The sequence below is a fragment of the Barbus barbus genome (genome assembly GCF_936440315.1).
Source record: "Barbus barbus genome assembly, chromosome: 26".
NCBI classification, from domain to species: Eukaryota; Metazoa; Chordata; class Actinopteri; order Cypriniformes; family Cyprinidae; genus Barbus; species Barbus barbus.
Genome location: NC_136754.1, coordinates 4,256,720 through 4,282,338, shown reverse-complemented (window position 1 = coordinate 4,282,338; position 25,619 = coordinate 4,256,720). Strand labels below are relative to the sequence as shown.

The 25,619-nt window shown below is 37.0% G+C and overlaps 1 protein-coding gene and 1 pseudogene across 6 annotated transcripts in view; one reads left to right on the top strand and one right to left on the bottom strand.

The window, feature by feature from the left end:
* Window positions 1-17,200, bottom strand: part of LOC306846088 (GRB10-interacting GYF protein 2-like) — a 28,722-nt gene extending 11,522 nt beyond the window's left edge. For 2 of the 5 annotated variants that reach the window (XM_079379195.1, XM_079379196.1), the window contains exons 1-14: window positions 17,110-17,200; window positions 14,337-14,387; window positions 9,966-10,104; window positions 9,773-9,868; window positions 9,344-9,452; window positions 8,977-9,085; window positions 8,409-8,449; window positions 8,197-8,229; window positions 7,450-7,626; window positions 3,802-4,028; window positions 3,543-3,693; window positions 2,762-3,013; window positions 2,444-2,640; window positions 2,098-2,248 (exon numbers count right to left, since the gene is read on the bottom strand). In XM_079379195.1, coding sequence (XP_079235321.1) covers window positions 2,098-2,248; window positions 2,444-2,640; window positions 2,762-3,013; window positions 3,543-3,693; window positions 3,802-4,028; window positions 7,450-7,626; window positions 8,197-8,229; window positions 8,409-8,449; window positions 8,977-9,085; window positions 9,344-9,452; window positions 9,773-9,868; window positions 9,966-10,104; window positions 14,337-14,374 — 1,720 coding nt within the window. In that variant the 5' untranslated portion in view covers window positions 14,375-14,387; window positions 17,110-17,200. The remainder of the gene's footprint in view (window positions 1-2,097; window positions 2,249-2,443; window positions 2,641-2,761; window positions 3,014-3,542; window positions 3,694-3,801; window positions 4,029-7,449; window positions 7,627-8,196; window positions 8,230-8,408; window positions 8,450-8,976; window positions 9,086-9,343; window positions 9,453-9,772; window positions 9,869-9,965; window positions 10,105-14,336; window positions 14,388-17,109) is intronic. The other 3 variants (XM_079379197.1, XM_079379198.1, XM_079379199.1) reach the window with 2 other exon arrangements.
* Window positions 17,201-20,839: 3,639 nt separating this feature from the next.
* LOC306846129 (G-protein coupled receptor 55-like) lies at window positions 20,840-21,765 on the top strand (annotated as a pseudogene). Its single transcript has one exon. The product of its transcript is annotated as a G-protein coupled receptor 55-like (transcript).
* The last annotated feature ends 3,854 nt before the right edge of the window (window positions 21,766-25,619 follow it).

The window sequence follows — 25,619 nt, the reverse complement described above, 5'->3', positions numbered from 1 at the left end:
CACACATATACATATATATATATTATTTTTTTTTTTTTAATTTTCAATGTTGCATTATGAGTAAAACAAATCTTTTTGAATGGAAAAAATATGTATTTTTAAGCTTTTTCTTTTATACAAATTAAATGAACAGTATGTCAATATACCATTTAAAATAGAAAAACACTCTGTGACTAGTAAAGGCTATCGCTTTAAACTATGACCTTATTCAGAAAAAAAGTGTACATGTACTTCATGTCTTATTAATGTTAGTTCAAAAAAGCACACTACCATTTCAAATGTTGGGGTCAGTACATTTTTTTAAGAATTAATACCTTCAGCAAGAAAAACTTTAACAATGCCTCATGTTCAATTCAATTTCAATTAAATACCGTTCTTTTGAACTTTCTATTCATTAAGACTCCACAAAAATATTAAGCAGCATAGCTGTTTTCAGATGCTTTTTTGAGCACCAAATCAGTATATCAGAATTATTTCATAAGGATTCTGAAGAGATATATATATATATATATATATATATATATATATATATATATATATATATATATATATATATATATATATATATCTCAATATATTTAAAAAAAGAAAAGTTATTTTTAATTTGTTACAAGATTTCACAATATTATTGTTTAACAGTATTTTTGATCAACAAAATCTTCTTTCCAAAACATAAAACAACAACCTCCTAACATTTGATGGGTAGTGTACTTTAACCATGTTTTTGCTGCACAACAGCTTTCATAATGCAGTGCTAAACTTAGTTTGGATTAGGAGTGTACGATATTGACAAAAATAATATCTCAATATTTTCTGAGATTTTATCAATAACGATAATTAGACAATATTTTGCTGAGTGTGTTATTGTGCTAGTACCTTGAGGACTGCCACGGACAGCTGACTCCTAAAGTTTTTGATATACTTCATATTCATATTTTTGCAATATGTAATATAAGTCTCTGGTGTCCCCAGAAACCGTCTGTGAAGTTTCAGCGCAAAATACCCCACAGCTCATTTATTATATAATTTTTAAAATGCCTATTTTGAGTGGAAGCAGAAACACTCTGGTCCCGTTTCTTTAAATCCAAATGAGCTGCTGCTCCCGCCCCCTTTCCAGAATAGAGCTGTGCCATTTCAGCTCATACCTGCTAAAAACATCTGTTTTGGTTCTGATTATCATGTTTATCGTGCTGAAATCATGGTTTTAAACCATGAGTTTAAACTTCTGATATACGGTTTTCTGAGTGCACACAGAAAGCGGCTGTCACAGCATGCGAGTAAACTAAGTTCTCATTCCCACAAGTTTACGTTAAATACACGCACAAGTTACAAAAACTGTGAGTTATGTCTGTGAAGGTAAACAGCATACAGTAAATAAATCAATAAATCCACTGCTCTGTTGTCTCCTCTGAGGCTGGGACTAAATCGTGTTCTGTGCTCATCTGTGCAGCCAAAGGCAGAACAGTTAGCATGTTTTGCTCAAACGTTCACCATGGCATTAGAACTGGTACACCGCTGTCGCTTGTGAAATCAAAATGACGGTGCCATGGGTGGAAACTTACAGATTAAGGGGCGGCAATATTATAATGAGATCCCTTTGCCACGTCATCAAGGGAGCTAAATCAGACACACTTGTTTTTTCAGAAGCTTGTGTTCAAAATGTAAAGAAATGCTTATATTACTATTCTGGCCATCGGAGCGAACCAACCCCGTGACGTCACACGCTGTGGTACTGTGGTACTGCAAGATGGCGGCGTCCTTGCTCCAAAAGCTTTAACAAAACAACCTTTTTTCTTTAAAATGGTTACATTAATCATGTTTGTTATATATTTTTTAATCAAAGTGGAAATCACTTTACTAAACCTAAACTTAACTGACTGCTTCACTTCTACTTTAAATAGACTGAATTGTGCAGTGAACACTCTAAATGCGCATTAGTCTAGACTTCATCGTCACATAATGTATGCGTGCACTCTGCTGGTGTGTTTTTGCAAAATACTCGATAATGTCAAAACGCACATCGTTAAAACAACAATTACAATATTACATCAGACGAAATATATCGCACACCCCTAGTTTGGATCCTGATTTCCCTACCTTGGATCTCTCCCTGTGGATCTTTGTAAAACCATTTGAATGCAGCCTCATGGGTAATGGGAAGAGCTGTGGGTTTGTGAACAATCTTAGTTGCCAAACGCTCATCGTCCACACCGCCGTCCTGCAGGTATGCCACCATTTTCTCAGCTTCCTGTTACAATTTGGAAAAATAGGACATGAACTTCGTCTACTGTTCAAACATTCATTCTTCACAGCAGCATTAGAATGCAGCGGATAGACTTTAGATTAACTCTGCTGTGCATATATAATTTTTTTAACTTGTAATTTAGGCACCGGCTTAATATTCAGATACAAGCACTGCTGTACAGTAAACAGCCATTCAAACCTGCTCAAAGTGCTTGAGTCCCTCATCCTCATCCATGTCAGAGGGCAGGGCAGAAGGCCGGCTGATATGGCCCACAATGCCCGTGGAGTGGGGGAGAGCAGGAGCCAAAGCCACTGGCATCTCTAAAGGCTTGACCTGCTGCGTTTGAGTGGGCACCAACTGAACGGGTAGCACTGAAGGTGTCGGGACCGTAAGATCTGGAAACACAAGCAGGTTTTACCTAGAGATTCCTCAAATGAAAGCTACAGAACTTTATTTCCAAAAACATTTATTCACAAGTATATATTCAAAGTAAATATTCACTGATGCGATTATTACCTGGGAGAGTGTTTGTGACATGCGGTATGGAAATGGCCTCCACAATGCTATTTGGTAGGGTTGTGTGTAGTGATGCTTTACTGACTTCAAGTCTGAGTTCTGGTACCGTCGTTCTCTCCAATGGTCTCTCACTTTCTACAGCCTGCTCCAGGTGCACAGATGGAATTGGAGCTGGGGTTGCAGCCTTGGGAGGCGTTACCACTGCTGGAAATGCTACAGCAACTGGCGATGGCTCTTTCGATTTAATGCCTTCTGTAAACCAAAAAATGGGGGGGGGGGGATTATAGTACCGTTCTAAACTTTAAGGTGCTTAAGATTTTAACATTTAAAAATATTAATACTAATATTTTATTTGGCAAGAATGGAATAAATTAATCAAAAGTGACTGTAAAGACCTTTACATGATTACAAAAAACTATTTGTAATTCTACTCGAAGAACACTGAAAAAGTATAATGTTATAATAGGAAATGTTTCTTAAGCAGCAAATCAGCATATTAGAATGATTTCTAAAGGATCATGTGACACTGAAGACTGGAGTACTGATGCTGAGAATTCAGCTTTTCCATCAACAGATTAAAATACAATTTACAATATATTCAAACAGAAAACATTTCACAATATTACTCTTTTTACTGCATTTTGATCAAGTAAATGTAGCCGTGATGAGAATTTATGCCTTCTCTCTTTTTCTTTCAGATCAAAAATACTTTAAACAACACCTGAACAACTTGAAAACTGTTTTGGATTTCTAGAGTGCCCCAACGAGACTGTCTTCTCACCTTCATTTCGGTCACTCTCACGTCTACTTTCTGTGTCAGTATCTTTGGTTTGTTCTGATTCACTGTCATCCTTTTCTGTGCATTCTTCATTCTCCTCCAGTGGCCGAAAGTCAAGCTCCGCCTCTTCCAGGATTGGCTCCTTAGGAGCTTTCTAATTGAGCAATTAGGAAAATTCACACATCAAAAACATTAATTTTGACAGACATCCCCACTTATTACTCAATAATATAGAATGAAAGATCAAAGATCAAGAACTCACTTCCAACGCCCTCACTTTAAGTGAGAGGAAGGCCCCAGAGGAGTCAAATGTCCCTGTCTCCTCCTCTGCATCTTCCAGACACCACTCTGGCAAACTGTCCCTCTCCTCTTCTACGCTCCCGCTGCCTGACCGAGGCCTACGGTAAGTGCCATCTTCACCCCTCGAGTCGAAAGGGAAGCGCCGACGTTGATCCGGGTGTTCCCGCCACCCTGTTGATCGTGGGCCATCTGCAAATGAATAATTTGTTTGGATCACAAAATTTTCAAACTATTTTTTTGTAGTATTTCAAAAAAGCTTGAAAAAGAGTCGAGGCTGAGAACCAAAACAAACTTGTAGCCAATCAGCAGTAAGGGGCGTGTCTACTCATGATGTGGAGGAGAGAGTGTTCAGTGCACAGCGGAGCCGAGCGACAGAAAGATAGAGATGGCGGATTAAAAAAAAAAAAAAAAAAACCCAAAGAGTAGGAGCCGTGTAAATATCGGATCAGCTTTCCATCGCTGGAGAGAACTCAAGGAGCAGAAGGCCTGCGATCGGACGCCGAGGTTGCTTTGTTTCTTCTCGATAGGTGAGTAACACCGCGTCTACACCGGACGCGCCGCAACAGCTAAAGTCTGCCTACACTGGACACGATAAAGCGATTTTTGAAAATCATTTGAAATTTGTGTCAGCACGTCATAAAAAGAGCGCAGCAGCAGTTTTCTGTTGGAGATTTGTCGCGCCATGCAGCATTCAGTGTAGACAGCATCACTGATTATAATTACTTCTATAGTATTTTGCCGCGCTGCTCGCGTCTGGTGTAGACACGGTGTAACATTGGATTTTCTTTGTTTCACAGAACTAATCGTTGCCTGGGTTGCATAGGCTACGTATGTGTGGGGCGGAGCTATCAAAATAGGGGTGAGACCCTTTTGGGGTAGGGGCGTGTTTGTTTTGGTGATTTCAAATATCAACATTGGCTACCAGAAATCGCTTACCCCACCTTTAAGTAAAGTTCAAGAGGAAAAAATGGTGTGCAACATACCTCAGGCATGTGATCGGCTAGAGATGAAAAAGAAGGAAAATCTGACCATGCCCCCCGGCACTTATTATTAAAAATATACGTTTTAGCACAAATATATTGATATATCTCATATTGTAATAATGCATACTGTTGTCCAGTAAAAATAAAAAGCAGCATTTAATAATCATAACAATATAATATATTACAATAAAGTACTATAATATATTATAGTAAAGTATATAGAATTGTTATTATTATTAAAGTACCTGCCAAAAGTTTGGAAACATTATCATTACTAATGATTTTGAAATAAATATCTTCTGCTCATCAAGGCTGAATTTATTTGATCAAAAATAAAAAAAAACAGCAATATTGTAAAAAAGCAAAAGCAGAATTTTCTTCGTCATTACTCCAGTTTTCAGTGTCACATGTCACTTTGAGACACTGCCACTTTCAGAAATAATTACAATTTATTTGACTCTCCAAAAATATTTCTGATCATTATAAATGTTGAAAACAATTTTGCTGCTTCATATTTTGTGTGGAAATATTTTGTTAATGCATTTATTAAATATAAATCATTGTCTTCTCACTTTATCATTTTCATGCATGATGAATAAAATTATTAATTTCTCTTATTTAAATCTTATACAAATGTTGGAGTGGTATCATTGTTTACACAAAAATATTAAGCAGCAAAACGTTTTTCAACATTGATAATCAGAAATGTTTCTTGAGCAGCAAATCAGCATATTAGAATGATTTCTGAAGGATTATGTGACACTGAAACTTAACGTTTCTAATGACGAACTCATCGTTATCTTTAGGTCACGTCCCAAAACCATTCAAGCTGGCGGTTATTAAGCCTTTTATTAAGAAACCACAACTAGATTCTAATGAACTGGCAAATTACAGACCCATTTCAAATCCTCCGTTTATGTCTAAAATTTTAGAAAAAGTTGTGTCTGCTCAATTGTGTTCCTTCTTGCAAAAAAATGATCTCGATGAAGAATCAGTCGGGTTTCAGGCCTCACCATAGTACAGAAACTGCACTTGTTAAAATTACAAATGACTTGCTTCTTGCTTCAGACCAAGGCTGCATCTCATTGCTAGTATTACTTGATCTTAGTGCTGCATTCGACGCTACAGACCATGACATACTCATAGATCGATTACAAAATTATACTGGTATTCAAGGGCAGGCTTTAAGATGGTTTAGATCCTACCTGTCCAATCGCTACCACTTTGTTCATTTAAATTGGGAGTCATCTCAATTATCACCAGTAAAGTATGGAGTACCACAAGGATCTGTCCTAGGTCCTCTGCTATTTTCAATATACATGTTGCCCCTTGGTAATATTATTAGAAAATACGGGACTAGTTTTCATTGTTATGCTGATGATACTCAACTATATATCTCAACAAGACCAGATGAAACGTCTAAACCATCTAAGCTAATAGATTGTGTAAAAAATTTTAAAGATTGGATGACCAATAATTTCCTCCTATTAAATTCAGATAAGACAGAGATATTACTTATTGGACCAAAAAACAGTACACACAATCTCTTGGATTACAATTTACAACTAGACGGGTGCACTGTTACATCCTCTAAAGTCAACACTGCCAAGCTTCGAAACATGCTACCTGTTTCTGATGCAGAAAAGCTAGTTCATGCATTCATGACCTCTAGACTGGACTATTGTAATGCACTGCTAGCTGGTTGTCCTGCATCTTCAATAAACAAGCTACAGATAGTCCAAAATGCAGCGGCTAGAGTTCTTACCAGGTCAAGAAAATATGATCCTACTACCCCAATTTTACAGTCTCTGCACTGGCTACCTATTCAGTTCCGTATCATTTACAAACTTGCCTATAAGGCCCTAAATGGTTTAGTTCCTGCGTACCTAACTTGTCTTCTACCACGCTACAATCCAACCCGCTCCCTAAGGTCGCAAAACTCTGGAATTTTGGTAGTACCTAGGATAGCAAAGTCCACTAAAGGAGGTAGAGCTTTTTCACATTTGGCTCTGCAATATATAAATATATTGTGGAAACTTAATTTCCTGTAGAGCTGCCTTGCAACGATTGTATCGTAAAAAGCGCTATACAAATAAACTTGAACTTGAACGTTGTGTTGCCAAATGCAAATTAAAGGGGCTCAAACCAAGCGCAGCAGTAACAGTGAATCGAAACTAAAAACAGCACTGTAACAGCAGACATGCAGCGCCTCAGACAACAGCCTATTATATAATTACATCACAACCGTTGCGAATTTTATGACAGCACAATCTCAAATTCTCACCGCCATTTATGAAAAGTCACCGGGTCGAGTAACATGTTTCAGCGCTGAATCTACTTGCGTTTGGCGCCTTGATTCATTTGAATGCTTTTAACTGTCCTGCAGATGGCGCCGCAAGCTAGTGCAGCGCTCTCAGGACCATTCATGATATTTTAGAAAACAATCTTTTCACAGTTCATTTTAGGTAATAGCTTTTGAGAATTTTCTTGAGAATTTCAATCATCATGCAGTAACCCTTAAAAAAAAAAAAAAAACTCGGATCTACGTGAATAACATGGGTCGTATCTCAGAGGTCGGAAAATACGGAAATCCGTATTTATACGGAAAAAAATCACATCCCTGATACCTGGACTTGGAGGACACCATCGTTCATTATCCCGACGAGAACCTGCAAGCCTCCAACCCCCATCATCGTCCTCACCATTCTGCTCATCTCGAGACGTGCGCCAGTTGTCACTCTCTGAGCGAATGAACTCATGCTTTCGACCGTTCCCTGCAGCAGCATCCTCACAGTTTGCCCGTACTTTTGGAAAGAAATAAGAACTAGTAGTATATGTTGAGCATTTGAAGCATTTAGGACTGATTCAAAGCTCATCTAATATACACTACTGTTAAAGTTTGGGTTCAGTATGATTTTTTTCATGTTTAGACAGAAGTCTCTTATTGTTCCTAAGTGTGATTTTTTTATTAAACCATAATATTCTGAAATTTTACTGAAATTATTCTAATACTTTAAATTGTAAAGTTCAAGTAAAGCTGAGATTTCTGCAGCCATCACTCCTACTCCAGTGTCATATGATCCTTCAAAATCCTGATTTGCTGCTCAAGAAACATTTTGCATCATCAATGTTGAAAACAGTTGTTAACTGTATTTGTGGAAACAGTGATACTTTTTTTGATTAAACAGCTTTTACTTTTACTTGAAACAGAAATATTTTGTAATATGTAAAAGTCTTCACTGACACTTTTGATCACTTGAATGCATCCTTGCTAAATAAAAGTATTAATTTCTTTAACTTCCTAACTTCCAGACCCCAAACTTTTAAACAGTAATGTACATTTTAAAGGTATGTTAACAAAGAGAACCACTTACTGTGATTGAGAGGAAAATGGGCTGGTGCTCCATCTATGGACAAAGACATTCAGTTGGTTCAGTGCTGACATAAAATGGGATGCATTACATTGTCACAACTTATAGGGGAAAGTGGGGTCAGCTGTGTCACTTTTTAAAATCACACAACCCTTAAGTGCATTGAGATTCTGCATGTAGAAAGTGCTCATATCTTAAAAATCTAGCATACTAACCTGGATCTTTTCGACCTGGCTTTTCAAACCTTTTGTCTCCCCTGGGTAAGAAAGAGAAAAATGTGTTATCAGGTTAACCCAAACCCAATGTACAAAACGCAGACAATAATACACTTAATTTATGCCTTCTCTCTTTTTCTTTCAGATCAATATTTGAGATATTACAACTATTCATTTTGGCATTCACGGCCCCGATATAATTAAATAAAAATCCAAGAACTAGCGTGACATCATCTCAAACAAAATCAGGCCAAAACAGTTTGTTTGGAGATTTGAAACAGCCTGTCAAGGAAACTTTCTGGACAGGTTTCCTCCGGCAAGTAAACACCTTCAAACTCATCGCTGTCAGTTTTGTTGCGAGTTTATTTTGTTACTGAGAGGACAGGCTGCATCAAGACATTTGCTGACAGTAAACCACTGCAAAGGTATAAGCATAGAACCAAAAAAAAAAAAAAAGATTTTCCGTAACCTTTAGTCTGCATGTTACCTACCAACATTCTGTACCATGCTGTAGATTCGCAATTGCTTACAAACAGTTTGCGCTGCAGGTGCAATTCATTTTGAATACCTTTCCTCCCAACTCTGGGAGCGATGCATCTCTCTCCCTCCACGGCCAAAACCTCCCTCCACATCATCAAAACTTCTTTGGTAAAACCCTCCATCTCCTCTGCCCCTCCCTGTCAGGCAAACAAGAAGAGGGCTCTTGAGCACATGCACTAGTCTAACCATTGCTCACCTTAATTCTGCAAGAGAAATTCGGTGTGTATCGAGACGACGACTACATAGGCATGAAAATGTTACACAAGGTGACAAAAGACTGCACTCTGCTCTGGTTTAACAGAAAGTGCAGTATTTCCGCTGTTAGAAATGTATTAAGTTACTGCACGTCTTTTGAGCAGGAAAAAAGGAAAGTCTGTGGTTGCAACACAGCTAACCTCGTCCCCGTGAAGAACTTCGGCCTCTGGGTGCCCCTGCCACCGTCCCTCCACCCCTTCCTGTCAGACGGAGTACTGCTGAACTGTTTACAGACATGGAGAAATTTCTCTGTGGAGACAGACACGAATGCAGAGGAACGTAAGGGCCAATAAATACACAGCTGCAAGCTCAGCAAAGGGTTGCGTGAGAGCAAGATTTCGAGTGGGCGTACATTCCTTATCCGTTTCGACCACAGCATGTGCCAAAATGAGAAAATGACAACATACGCAAAAAAACAAATGCCACTACTTGAATACGTAGGCACAGCTTTTCATTGAAGCTTAGCCCAACTTCAGTTTCATAGAGAATAGAGAGCTGCTGGAGAAAGTACCTCTTTGACATTTCTAGTCCATGTGCAAGTCTTCTGAGTAAACAGGTCAAATTCTCACCTGTTCCTCCTCTGTAAATGGGACTAATGCCAATGGTGGCAGGGGCTCCTCTTGTAAAATAGGTAGAAATTCCTTATCATGAAGATCTATCGGAATCTAAAGGGGGAGAGAAGTTTGGAAAATTGAAACCTGAATATGTAAACTGAACAAGATGCTTTAAGGTAAATGAGACTGACAGAAAACTCGTCCTTACCACGTTATCCTTTACATAAAGTGCTAGCATCTCTTCTCTCCCGTAGCGATAGTCTGCAAGTTTATACTTTGGCAATGCGGGTGAGAGTGGAGGGGAGGCCACACTGCTGCTACCCACTCCACCAGACAGAGCGCGGAGCCTGGGACGCAGCCAAGAGAAAACATGCTACATCATCATATCATTAGACATGTCATTAATAGGGTTGGGCAATGTCTGCAAAATTGGCATCGGACGATGTCTGCAGTGAAGGGGGGTTAGGGGGTGTGCTCGAAGCGTGAATCGTATTCAGAAAGGCACGGAAAACAAATAGCGATTGCTAATGGTTGCCTGTTACATTACAGTACATAAAATGTCACTACCACATAAACAGACTAAGTGGAGATGACTGAGGACGATGGCGAATGATTTGCAGATCCTGAGCACCACTGACAGACATCTAATCTTGTAAAATGTGTGGTAGTAGCTATACTGCCGCTCCATATTATAAACAGAGTAACGTTATGTGCGATCGTGAATCTCGAAAGTGAAACTAAAAAGCGATCGTGTAAAAGCAGGTTGGTGGTCACGACTTAAGATCGTGATTTCTATCAGCCATCGACGATGGGATCGTCTATCGGCCCAACCCTAGTCAGTAAACACAAATATTGTATGCATACTTCTAACATCAGTTAGTTTACACTTATATAATATAATTATATATTGTATATTTCTGTACTTAATAGCAATTAATCGTACCTAACATTAAAATTTGCAATAATTTTTTTCACAATGAATTTCCAAATTAATGTAGAAACAAAGACAGCATATTTTTCATATTTCTTTAATGTGACCTTTAATGGCACTTTTTTAAATGAGTAAATATAGTCATTCAACATTACAGTAAAATTGGTGCCATAATTTTTAACATTCAACAGGCCTAAAGTGTTAACTTAAATTAAAAATATCACTTTTAATTTAAGTGAACTTAAAATGTTCACAATGAGAGCAGGAAGTATATGAATAGGCCAAGAGGGTTTAAAAGCAGAAATGTGCAGCTTGTTAACGCATTTAAACACACATTTAAATCAATGAAGATGTGCTGATTAGGGTTGGGTCTTGAAAATCGATTCCAATTCCAGAATCGGATACTTGTTGAAAAATAAAAATTTCGATTTCGCCTATCAATTTCTGAGTACGCTTCTTTTCTTTTTTTTCATCTGTGAGGACTCGGATCTAGCAATCAGCCAGGACCTTGCTTGCTAATCTAAGCGCTCCAAAGTTTGGCTACACTTGTGATCAGGGGCCGAAAAAGCCAAGTATAATATTTGTGAAAAGGCTGTTAAAATGTCTTGAATCATTCAAGAGATTCGTTCACAAATGCTGATTCATCCAGTAATGAAACAAGTCAAATTTGGGTGAGTCATTGATTCATAAATTTAGGGATGCACGATATGAAAAATTTTAACCGATACCGATAACCGATAAAGTCCTTCTCATGGCCGATGCCGATACCAATAAATTCATATTTTTATATTATAATTTTCACATAATCTGCAGTTTGTGCACCCAGGAGAATACAAAATCTAAGATTCACTGATTTAACTGATATTTTAGTAGCTCTGGCCTAACTATAGCAAACATCACTCCTGACTCTTCAAATGTTTTTTATATTTTGTGTAAGGCACCACAATACTTTGTAACAGAAATGGTTTAACAGAATTATGACAGAACTATGGTTTATCTGCAATTAACAACTCATTAAAACTAATTTATATTCAAATATTTCATGCATAAAGAAATGCATCTATTCAACGTTTTTAGTGCACGAGGATGAGAAAGTTATATAGTCTTTAAGCAGTGTTGGGAGTAAGGCGTTACAAAAGTAATGCATTACAGTAACGCATTACTTTTTGCTGTAACGCAGTAGTGTAAGGCATTACTAATCAATTTTCAGTAATATTTTACTCTGTACATGTTCAGTAACGCTTGCATTACAACACACTTTTAGCCCCCAATTATTATTATTATTATTTTAAATTTAATTTAAAGTCGGGCTCCTACTTTTTTATGTCCCTAGGGCCGGGCTTCGGGCCAATATTCACGTCATAGTTCAGACGCGGGCCGGGCCTCAGGCCTGTTTTTAGGCTTCTCCTTCTTTATATCTTTATATTTTAGACATCCATCAACTGTCAAGAGTGACTCGACGGTGTTTAGTGTCCCGCAGCAGCAGCGAGCCGTCAGCACAGCTGAAGAGCTCTACCTTCAAATACACACAATAAAGCAAAAGACCAGCAAAAGTAATTACCATGAATGTGTCCGCGGGAAATAGTAAGGATTCGCCATCTCCTCGTTAGACACGCCTTTAGAGAGAAGTGAATCTTCACGGATAACGATTGTATTAAATAGTTTTTGTTTTTATTTATTTCATTAAGTAGCAATTTAAAGCTTTCTTTAGATATATTTATCATGTCTGTGAGGCATGTATTTCGGTTCATTTTTGTGAACGAACGACAGTCACGCATCACCGATCAGATTTCATTTATCACCTGAGGAGAGTGAGTCGAGCTGACTGACAAGAGTGAGGTGAAAAAGACAAGACGATGGCAGAAGATTTTCAAAACGAAATGTAAAAGCGCCTGTTTTAAAAATATTTTTGGATTTTGAAAAGCCTGTTGACCTGCCATTTTTCTAAGGTGATATTGGAAGGTCTATTTATTTTTATTTTTTTTAAACATTCGTTTCTCATTTAGCCTATTTGGTTCCACAGTATTTGCTGATTTTTATTTTATTTAAACTGTGATATTTTTCCCATTATTTTACATCAAGGTGTATGCAGTCCGTGCCTCAAAACTATCCATCTCACTAATAAACGTTCTACGTTTTATAATTATTTGTTCCTCAGTCTTTACTGATTTTCAGTTTTGTATAGGCCTACCATGCATATTTAAAATTTGTAAGTTATCTGTTATTTTATATTAGGCATATAGCATGGTGCATTTTTATTCGTTTTGTTAATAAAAGTTAGCTATATGTTCTATGTTGTATTTTGTTGTTGCTTGAATTGAATTCAAGCAATTGATGCCGAATTGCCGTTAATTTAAAAGTGAAAATAAAATACGCACGGTGCTTTTACAAGCTATTTAAGCAAAGGAAAGTGAGAAAACTCAAGTGAACTAAAAACAAACAACTGCTTGACGCCGAATTGCCACTAATTTTAAAGTGAAAAAACGCGCACAGAGCTTACAAGCTATTTAAAACCGAAGGAAAGCGAGGAAAAGAGAGAAGACTCAAACGACGTCCACTCCCCATCCACCGAGATGATACCGGTAAGGTGTTGACACGCGTCGATTAACCAGTGAGAAAATTTCCTCACTGTCCCAACCCTACTTGATGCCTTTTTTCCTCCTTTCGGAATCCTTGCTGAACATGCGATGGAACTAGCAATGGCATTGTCCTCCTCTGCCACCGAGAAAAACTTCCAGACCGGCGAAGACATGTTCGCAAACGATGACGTAATGAGCACAACACATGCTGACAGTCATTGCAGTTTAAAGCTGCAATCACTTGCACTCGGAAAGATGATGAATCTCAGATAAAGCAGACTGATTGATTTACCAGCAAGCATACTTTATCGGATCTAGTTATCGGATTTAATTTATTTATCGAAGCAATAACAATGACGTCATTTTCTCTCATATCGGTCGATAATTTATCGGTCCGATAAATATCGTGCATCCCTACATAAATTACATGTGATTGTTTAGTTGTCTAATTTTTTTTCTTCAGAATCTTGAGAGAACCAGAGTCTCCATAAAAAAAAAAAAAAAAAAATCAAACTCAAGTTTATCAAGAATCATGCAGCTCTTAAAAAAGTCCAGTTTTTATGTGGCCTGCTGATTTTTGTTTATGGTATTCAGCTGCAACTAAATATTTTGCAATAATGAGACACAGAATAACTGTTTGATACCATTTTTTAAATCACATTGGAATCGAAACGAGAAATCGAAAAGAATCCAGATCGATAAGCAGAATCGGAATTGATAAAATTCAAATGATGCCCAACCCTAGTGCTGATTGTGTTCTGTGATCAGAATGGAAAACAAAACTGTGACTAAAAAACTACTAGTGTGTGAAACCATGAAATGCTTATCAATAAAAGCAGTGACAATATCCTGTATACATGTTTTCTGGGTTAAAACTATTTTCTGCATAATTGACAGCATACCACAGATGATGTCCAGTTTCATTTTGCATAATCACTAAACTTCCAATAACAGATAAGACAGGCTCTCAAAAGCAATCCTGACTAAGTCTGTGTACATAAGACTGAACATTTATGTCATTAATTTTTTTTTTCAGATCAGATCCTGATGCTTCAGCAACAACACTCACCATTCTGGTCCAAAGTTAAGTGTCTGGGTTTCTGCCATTTTCCTTGAAAGTCTGAAGAAAATGAAAGACTCAATTAATAATAGCTCATCACAAAAATATAAATCGACTTAAAAGGAACACTCCACTTTTTTTGGAAATAGATTCATTTTACAACTTCCCTAGAGTTAAGCAGTTGAGTTTTAGCGTTTTGAATCCATTCAGCCAATCTCCAGGTCTGGCGGTAGCACTTTTAGCTTAGCTTAACATAGATCATTGAATCGGATTAGACCATTAGCATCTCGCTCAAAAATGACCAAAGAGTTTCGATAACTTTCCTATTTAAAGCTCAACTCTTCTGTAGTTACATCGTGTACTAAGACCGACGGAAAAGTAGCAATTTTCTAGGCCAATATGCCTAGGAACTATACTCTCGCTCTGGCGTAATAATCAAGGAACTTTGCTGCCGTACCATGGGTGCAGCAGGCGCAATGATATGACGCAGTGCATAACTCCACCCCTAAACCTACCAATCGCCACCCCCTAGATGTGGATCCAACCACGCCCCCTGGATGTTGTGGACTGCAGCGAGCCCTACTCGGAATTTTGCACTGGTACATCTCAAGATATTTAAAAAAAATAATAACATGAACATAACTTTCTACTTTTTGGGACATCCCCTTTGATTTGCGATTGCAAATACAGACACCCAATGCAAATACTTAACGTTTATGAAAATACACAGGTGGACCAATTCCCTTGGAGTGACACCGTTTGCTCAAACATAAATGAATCTATCAGACCAACCATATATTTTCAAATCAACACCTTCACAAACCATGTGCATGATTTATTCATTTTTACAGTCCCAGATAAGTATAATTTCATATATACAATTAAAGTGTGACAAGTAAACCAACCAGTTTTCATACGTCTTTACAGCAGTATGACTTTGGCAGTAAGACATTAGCCACAATAAAATCCAGACTCAAAACTCATCCGTTTAGCTGTGCATTTGTTGAATGAGCACTGTGCTAAGTCCGAACTGACTGCACTGTATTTTATGTATAATAATTTTTTATTCTAACTGTTCTAAATTCATTTTAAATTAATTTTTAAATTATTGTAAACGTTTATAAATTTCTGGTTTTATTGTTGTGATTATTTTACTTCCTTTTATGTAAAGCACTTTGAATTATCATTATGTATGAAAACTGCTATATAAATAAACTTGCCTTTCCTTGCCTAATGTATTTTTTTACAGCATATCCTAGAGGTGAAACCCATCCATTCCGCACCTTAATGTACCACCCCTTACTGTGACGAGCTATTTTAGGAACTCTCCCAAATAGGAAGGGCATTCTCAGACATCTGTGCATGCAACCCACAGCTTCCCTTGCCCACTATGTAATGCAACTAACTTTTTTCAAACTTGATTTGAACTCATCACGTGTACATGATGCATATTGTAGAGGCATCTTGTCAGACCTGTCAAACAAGATGCATTTAACCTCAATGGAAATGGAGAGATCTTTAAATTTTATTTGTGGCGTATTATTATATATTCTCAACACAGTCCCATTATGGCACAATGTCTATGCAAAACAAACAGGAGTGACTTGCTGCTGCTGGGATTTAAACCACGTGCGCGGCCAAATGAAGCCACCCGATCCAGATTACACACGCTCCCATCGAAAAAAAAAACATTTTACATGCATATAAAAGGCACTTTAATCAGTTTATCTGATAGAAACCCACCAAATCATGCAATTATAAGGTTGCATCAGGTTACAAACAGGCATGCACAGTTCAAGTATGTTTAACACCAGTCAGGCAGGGAGGAAAAAGGCAGAAGATGAACACAAAATTTAAGTTAATAAAGCTAGTTTTGGTTGAAAACAGAGAGTTGTTGCCCAGTTAGCATTGTACAGCCTGTTTTGAAATTTCACAGATTTAATACGCATAAAATTATACATTTTCATCGCTGTAATATGTGGAAGGAGGAATTTTTAGTCTTTTAGAGGCGATCAGAAGGTCAGAAAAGACACTTGTAGGTAAACTGTCAACATCAGACTTGGCTTGACCAGCCAAGAAGGTTAGTTTAAGTGACCATGTGTAATTGAACTGTGTCGTGACCCGTTTTTATTCCCGCAAACCTCAAAAGTAAAGACCGATAAATGTCAGTTTAAGGTTTCAATGACCACGTCCCTGTCGGTCCATGCCTTCATACGCCCTGTGAGCACTGCAGTCTACAAACTAGATTAAGAAAACGCCAATAAATCCGTTTAGATGTAATATTAACAACTGAATTGACCGCAGCAGCTGCCATGTAACGTTATCCGTTTAAAGAAGCGTTTTATTAAGGTGAATTATCCTAGCCTGGCTATCGCTGGGCATTTAACTTTCTGACTTCCAACTCTTACCAACTTTAAACCAGTCCACGCACCGCCGCGAAATGTACAAACTGTCAAATATTGTCGGTATAAATGCCGACACGATCGCAGAAGCACATCGAAGTAAGAGTGTGAGTGAGTTGACACGAGTTCTAATCCGTGCGGCCTGTTCTCACTGTCTCCAGCCACACCGCGTTCCACTACAGCTGCCTACGGACCGCTGATAGCATCATCAGCGATAGGCCGGTCTAATCGAGCCCGGTGCTTCCAGGCCTAACAACCATGCGGACTAGAATAGCGTCGGTCCGCTAAGTTGGGGCGGGTCTATGTTACTGAGAGTTAACGTAGGAATAGTTAAGTTTTATTTTAGAGCAAAACCATGTACGCCGGGCCCGCTGTCTTACCTCTGCTTTTACTGACAGCGCTGAGTTTGTGTGCGAGTGGCGTCTCTCGTTTCGTATCCACAAGATGGCTGAATCTGGGTCACATGACAACACGTATGCTGAAAATTGCCCGGATGAGAGCGAGCGTGCTGACAGCAGCAGTTCTCAAGCGCGCGCTCCCTCACAAAACCATAATACATACACACAGACACTGCAGATGGTACTTTTAAATGAACTACACAAAACTGTCAATTATTACATTTGCCATTTTCTCATGTTTGTCTTTTAGGCTAAATTAGAGCTTTTTGGGGTTTTTTTAAATAAATGAACACTCGCATTAGTCTTCCCTAGAATAGGTTATTTACATATTTATTTTAATAATTTAAACAAATAATAAAAGTGTGCTCATTTTTATTCCATATTTGTATAAATAGCCTATTCATATTAATAGCCCGTAATAGCCTATAAAGTTGCTCTTGTATTTTTTTCCATATTCATATTAATAACATGTTTATGTATTTTGTTTTGAGTTGTTCTTAAAAGTCTAAAAGACTAAAACCTCACGCAAATCCTAAATGACCGGATTAATTTTTTAATTAATCACTGAAGGAGGTTTTGTGTTCTGTTCTGTTATGTTATGCTATGCAATTTGTTCTCCAAAAGTAGCTAGGCCTGTTATTAGGTTATCAAACATGCATATATGCAGTACAATGAAGGTATTAATAGGAAGTGACGTCGTCTTGTTTACACTGTTTCTTTGAGTTTTGAGTTTTATTCTAAATGGGTAAAAAAGTACCCTGCTGGAATGCAATTTACAAGTAATCATTAATTAATTAATACAATTAACAAAACAATTATTTGCCATTTTTGCTTAACAAATATTTAGTTTATGCTATTCTAATGCATTTAAGATGTTAAACATGATTTATTTTTGTCTGCATAACAAGAAAACAGCATAATATTAAATCATGATTGATAATTTAATAGGTAAACCTCATTATTGTTTTTCTCTCTTCTTCTCTAGAGCATCGGCGAATGGAGATATCGCCCTAACTCTATAATCCTAACCCGCAATCATCTACATCTAATCGCAAGCACAGGAACAGACAAACGCTGTGTCATGCAACAATGTAATTTTGAGAAATGACATTACAGATTATTGCACTTTAAAGTATCTATACTGTGTGTGGGTTATGTGAAATAGTCAAAAAGGAAATAATCTCTATTTCCTCTGAATGTGATCCTCTTTGCCTCCAATGCAAGTGAAAACTTGTTTTCATATGACTGATGACTGTTTTTCATTGTTTATATGTTGCCTGATAATTGCCTGTAAATCCACGTTTGTTTTTTGTCTTTTAGTGAACTTATTTTAACACATTATTTATAAAAAAAATTCTGAATTTAAATCAATAAAAACAATATGTATAAGATATGATGTTAAAATTGTATATAGATTACTGTATAAGGAAAGTGTACACTGAAAAATTGTATTATGTTATAAGTCTATTAAAAATACATTAAATAAATATTTGTAAAATGAGATAAACTTACTTGAGAACCAACACTTAATAGGAGATTGAATTATATTTATCTTTATATCTAATGCAGTATTAATTATTAACTCATCTATTGTTTTAAAACTTGGTAAATAAGACTCATTAAGAACCTTTTTGTTTGTTTTTGCCGTGTATATCTGTAACTGGCCATTTTACAAAATGTTGTACAATTTTTGTACAACATTTTAATCACGTCTTCATTTTTAATGCTCCTGTTGGTGTGCAAATGCATTTTAATAGTACAAATATCCTTGCAGTTATGTATTTGCACTTCCCAAAATGTATTTCATGCATATGAGCTGTGATAATACTGACTAAGAGAATATGAAGTAGCCTACTTACAGGCTAACAGGAAGATATCAAAAAAGTACCAAAGGCATGTTTCTGTTAGCAAGGATGTGGTCACAGGCAAAACCTCTGAAAACAGAAGTGCTACTAACTAGTTTTCTTGATAGCATTTAAGGGAAAGTATCTCCTATGAGACACGTCCTGGTAAGCACATACACTCCTTATTTCGTTTAACACAAGTATTGTGTGTGTGTTGTGTGTTTTAGGTCACAACAACCTCTTTTATTGAAGTCAGTTTAGATATTGCACAGAGACATAGTTTCAGTAAATGCATTCTCTCTTCCACTAAGTTTCAGTGTTTGAAAATTGCTTGCAGCTTCATTGAAATGTTGTGTGCAAAAATATTCTGACTGTATGACATAATTAGCAATATAACTACTGTGTAAATACAACTATTATGCTTTGTAGTATACAGGTGGGTCAAAACCAGTCATCATCTCATTCATGAGACTAATGGTGATTTTTGCAGACCAGACATGGTTTTGTGAGAGACGCAGCCCACATGTCTGAAAAAAGAGAAAGACTGTGGTTTATTGACATGTGTCTCGAAATATGTATAAGTAGATGAAATGCCGAAGAGGTATAACTTTTGGCATAAGAGGGAAGCTTAAATATTGGCTGTACATCATAGATAATGCAGGAAGAAAAAGATAGTTTGTCCTTATAGGTCACATTTAACGGATTTTGTTCTTGTGGTTTATTGGCTTGCAAAAAAATAGCTGATCTTTGGCAGCAGAGGTACGACCTTTACAACTAATTTGTATGGGTGTTGTGAGTGGAAAGCAGGTTGTTTTGTGTGTGTGTTAAGCATGTATTTGTCAGAATGTGTGAATGTGTCCAAAATTGGGGGTATTTGGTCATTTCATTGTTACACAGTCACCATTTCCTTGCCAGTTTTTAACGGTCATATTTTGTTTCTTAACAAAGATTTACTTCATGAGTGCATTACCACGGAAAACTACCACCGGTTTTACTCTAGGAGAAATTATACACAGAACAAAAACAGTCAATCATTACAAATGTTATTTTCTCATGTTTGTCTTTTAAATTACTGCATTTTTAAACAATAAATTAATATACATGTTTTTAATAATATTTACATAAATATATTTTACTATAATAATTACAATAAATAAAACAATTGTGCAAAATTGCACCAGTGATGAATTTTAAACTGTAATGACAATGCATGAGAGAATTTTAAAAAGTGCTTGATGCAATTGATTATAAGTTCTATTGATTAATCTTGCTAATATTCTACTTCTATATGAAACAAGAGTGCATGAGTTTTTATTTACTAAACTTGATTTTTTTTTGCAAATAAAATGAAGTTTTTATCAGACAGAGTAAATAAATGTTGATCAGCAAATCAACATCATGTTCATTTTTTAAATAGCTAAGTGGAAACTGTTCGAAATGAGAACATGAATAGAAACTTGCCCTGTAAAATGTTTGATGTGTCCGAAGACGCATGAAACATCATAATGAAAAACGAGCTTCGTGTCATCTGGTACTTTCTACATGCAGCTTCCTTTTGCCTTATTGTAGACCCAATTCCAGTACTATATTATTTTAGAAAGAAAATGTGCAGTTCTTTGTGTGAAAAGTCTGAGCAAGGTAGTTTTAATGCATAGAAAACAGACATTTTGCATTAAAACATCCACAGTTTTTTTAAAGTTGCTCTTTTTTTAAATTTAATGTACTGTAAATACATTATCTATTGCACGAATAAGTGAAAAAAGAAAGCATAACACCGATGACTGTGCACGTGATATGCAAATTTAATTTGTGAAAGTTAGAAATTTCATGAAGACGTATTTTGCACCTCTCTCTATGCCAGTTTCACTATGACGAACTGCTCAACTGAAGATGTGGATACTTTAACGCAGAAGCTGGACTTGGTGATTTACGTGCCCGTCCTGGTGTTCGGCTTGGCGTTAAACATCGCGGCATTGGTGGTGTTCTGTTGGCTGCTCAGAAAATGGACCGAGTCCTCCATCTACATGACCAACCTGGCTCTGATGGACCTGCTGTTGCTGCTGCAGTTGCCCTTCAAAATGCACGCAGCACACCACAAGTGGGCAGAAGACAAGATGCTCTTTTGCTCCTTCCTGGAAAGTCTTTACTTTGTAGCTATGTACGGTAGCATCTACACGATTGTGTGCATAGCCATAGACAGGTACATCGCCATAAACCACCCGTTTATCAAGCCAAGCAGGTGCGTTCGAAAAAAAACGCCTTGATTGTTTGCTTTTTAATTTGGGTGTCTGTTATGGTAGCGGCTTCACCCATCTACACCTTCCGGGAAAAGAAAATGGGGAATTTCACCTGTTTCCATGGCTTCTCTGAGAAGGGTTGGAGCACTGCAATAATTGTGTGTCTGGAGGTCTTTGGTTTCCTGTTGCCTGCCGCAGTACTGGTGGTGTGTTCCATTCAGAGCATCCATACTCTCAAAGCCTCAACGAACAATGACCACAAGAGGCCAGCTGGTGTGAGAATCATCTACAGCAGCCTAGCGGCCTTCCTAGTGCCCTTCACCCCCTGTCACGTGGCCATATTCTTGCAGTATCTTGTCCGTAATGACTTTATTTCAGACTGCGAACAGCAAAAGAACATCGCCCTTTTCATACAGGTGTCAATAAACATTGCAAACGTGACCTGCTGTTTGGACGCACTGTGTTACTATTTCATTGCAAAGGAAGTCCGATCCACCAAGGAGACGATTAGACTGTCAATCAGCAGAGCGAGAACCACCAGCTCCTCAGACGTCTGAGGTAAATTCCGTTTGGTAGTCTTTCAGAATGTGTGCTGATGGATTTCCAATGGAAGTTAAGGTGTGGTCATACTAGCAATATTTTGCAGCCAAGAAAAGTCTATTGACAATAGAGTAGCAACGTGTGAAGCACAGCTCACAAAAAAAGTCACTTTCAAACCCAACTTTCTGTTGGTCAGTTCAGCAAATTCACATGCCAACTTGAACCCACTGCGAAATCGGCATCTTTGACCCTCACACGAAATTCCAGATCAAGTGGGTTCCTATTGAAATAACGTTGCCCATGAAAATTCACCAAACAACAGTAAATGTGACTGCCCCTTAAGAGACTTAAAGGAAACATGTTGGATGGATTTTAAAGGTTCTGTGCTTGTTTTATGGACATAAATGGACAAAATATTACACCTCCCATTCCAGTTGAAGGCATAGTTCACCCAAAAATGCAAATGCTGTCATCATTTACTCACTCTTATGTCCAAAACTGCATGAGTTTGTTTCTTGTTTCTTTTTGAACATAAAATAAGATATTTTGAGAGATGAGGGCCCGGTTTCATAGACAGGTTTTAACCTAAACCAAGATTAGGCCATAGCGTAGATTAATTAGTAATTTTTATAAACATGCCTTAGAAAAAAACATTAACGGTGTGCATCTTAAGACAAAACAAAGGCACTGACATGTTTAAGATCAGTCAGTGCAAGTTTCTTTCAGTTGAAACAGCTCAGATTTACATTTTAGTCTAGGACTAGGCTTAAGCATTGTTTGTGAAACCAGGTGGAGAAGTTTTAATTTTAGCCATGCAAATAAAGTCAGTGGGCTCCAATGATGTTTGGTTCCCAACGGTCTTCAAAATATCATCTCTTGCATTCAGTCTTGGGGGTAACGCATTTCAAGTAAATTACACAAATTATGTAATCAGATTACTTTTTCAAGCAACTAGTAAAGTAACACTTTACTTTTTAATTTACAAAAAGTATCTGAAAATATGTTTCTTTAAATCATAATGCCAGTTACTTTGTTTTCCTATTTATTGACTGACTGTGTTGTGTGTGCTGTGTAAACATGACTGTTACTGTAATTCTATACTGAGTGTAAACATGCATTTATGTCATTTGCAGAAAACCAGTCAGTATTCCCCAAAATGAATAAAAACAATGAAATGCAAACAATAATTAAATATGTTAAATAACACAAATATCCTTTATGGATTTAATCCCATTTTTTTAAACCAATGTCTTTGCTGCGGACCTTTGATGATCCAATTAAACCAAGCAAAAATGACTTTGCATAAACATAACATTTGTGTTTGTAACATTTGCTACTGTACAGAGGTGAATTTTCACTTCCTTCAGTCTGAGGGTGTCAAAGGTCTTTTTACAGTTGCAAAAAATAGAACTCTTTATCTTAAAAACAAACAAGCAAGCTCAGCTCAGATTTCAAAAGTAACACAAAAGTAACGTAACGCATTACTTTCCATAAAAAGAAACTAACATAATTAGTTACTTTTTTAGGGAGCAACGCAATACTGTAACGCATTATTTCAAAAGTAACTTTCCCCAACACTGCTTGTATTCTGCAGAAGATGGATTATACATTTAGCTTTTGGTGGATTATCCATTTAATTCTACAAAGTGTGACAAATATGAGAAGAAAATGGGAATTTAACAGAAACTTTACCCAAAATTTGTCTAGATTGGAATTTAAGATCAGGATCACCCAAATTCCACAAGACTTTAGAGTTAAATTAGATAACTATCCTTCCTTAAAACCACATCCTTGACACCCTACCCTTCAAAGCCATGACAGCAAACACCCACAGAAACTGATAACATCTGAGTGCATTTCTAAAATGGGTGGGCTGCTCCCATCACCCATTTTTGCTGTTTTTGAGTCTGCGCTATATCCAGTAGTTTGTGCGGACAGTGGAAGCTAAAGCGCAGGACATGGAGGCACAGGTGCAATCAATTGCATTTTTTTCAATGGAAACAACTTACGCTGTAATTTTTGCTCTTAAAAGTAAGAGTAATACATTATTCGGAACTGTAAAGGGTCTACTTTTATTTGTGTGCACTCACAATATCAACAAAACTTTTTATAAAATAGCTCAAATAATTTTATAAAATAAAGAAAACAATGATGTGCTTTCCGCCGTCTCGTCTTGAACAGGAGCGCTTCACAAAAATGAACTGAATTCGGCGAATACATGCCTCACAGACATGATAAATATATCTATAGAAAGCTTTAAATTACTACTTAACGAAATAAATCAAATCGAAAACAAAAACTCTTTCATTATCCGTGAAGATGCGCTTCTCTCTAAAGGTGCGTCTAATGAGGAGACGGCGAGTCAGGATCATCATCTTCATCTTTGCGACACAGACACTAGTTTATTAGTAAATAATTCAAATATCTTAATAAATTGCTGGGGCTTTGCAGCAAGCTTCAGCCTATTTGAATGCAGAATTTTGGACATTTTATGTTTGTTATTTGAAAAACGTACTGCATTTAATAGAGTGCTGCAGGAATGATGCGTTTTTGTAGGCCAAAACCTGGAAATGAAATTTAACACTTCAGCACTTTCATTTCCATTGTCCTTAAATCAATGTTTTGTTTTGTTTTCTGAACAGGTTTTTGGTTAAATAGATGAAATAAGGTGTGTGGTTAACACTAGCCCCAGATATTTTCATGCTATGACTTAAAATGTGTCAGTAATACACTGTGACTTTTTAAAGCTTTAACTTGTCTTGAAAAGAACTTGTGTCTGTCACACTTACGATGAATTTATGATCCTGTGATAAGGCTTTTGCCCCAAAGATTCTGTATTTGTCTTATCTCATGCTAACACCATCAACATGAGAAACCTGAAGTCTTTGTGCTCACACGCGATGGTCGTCTGACAAACCATCCTGAAACCTTTACAAACTTTACAATGACTCATAAATGTTTCTGATGCAACATTGGGTATGGCATTACACGCTTCACAATTACCTCTTTTGTTCTGTATTTTTCATCTTAAATCAGTGTTAAAATACCTGTGTAGACTTGTCTCATCTGTTTTGTACTGTATGTCAATAAAATTGTATATTTTGAATTAACAGATTCTCTTGAGTATGAATTTTGGCACCAATTTCCACAAGTTGTGGGTAAGAATGTGTGGGTACAGAGCCATGTGCCACTAGTTTCACTTAGTCAGATAGCGAGTGACTTCAGCTGTCTGTTTATATGATATATGAAGTGTGGTAACATCCTCCTTATTTAAATAGGAGTATATGATTAACATTTGAACACAAGGCAGGTTTTTTTTCTTGGATGCACAAATGTGTTTTGCTTTATCAGTATTATCAGGATAAAACATTCTGCACATGTATAGAGTAAAACAGAAAATAAACCCCCAACTGTATTTTAAACTAACAGGAAAAGACTTGTAATCATATCAACACCCGCCTGTGGTGACATGGTGCGGTATATATGTTGTTGTTTAGTGCTACAGCCAGCTACTAAAATTACTGGTAGTTAATCACAATTTATACACAAATAACACTGGGGCCTCAAATAAGCTCAAACTGAATCAAACTAAACTACTTTCTAACAAAGTGTGTATTTGCATGGTCTCCACCGTGTCTTTTTTAAGCTGTAGCTCTGAGCTACATCCTTGACCACATGGCTCTTGGTGCACTTTACCTACTGTTTCTCTAGTTCCTCCTTTTTGCGGTTTAAAGGCCTAATTGACTTTTTTATTTAAGCCCAGTAGATGGCACCAGAATAACATCATATCTGAGATGAACAAAAGGGGAAAGATAAGGTTTGGGGGGAATAAAAGTATGTATGAGTGAGTGAGTGAATAAATAAATGAAAA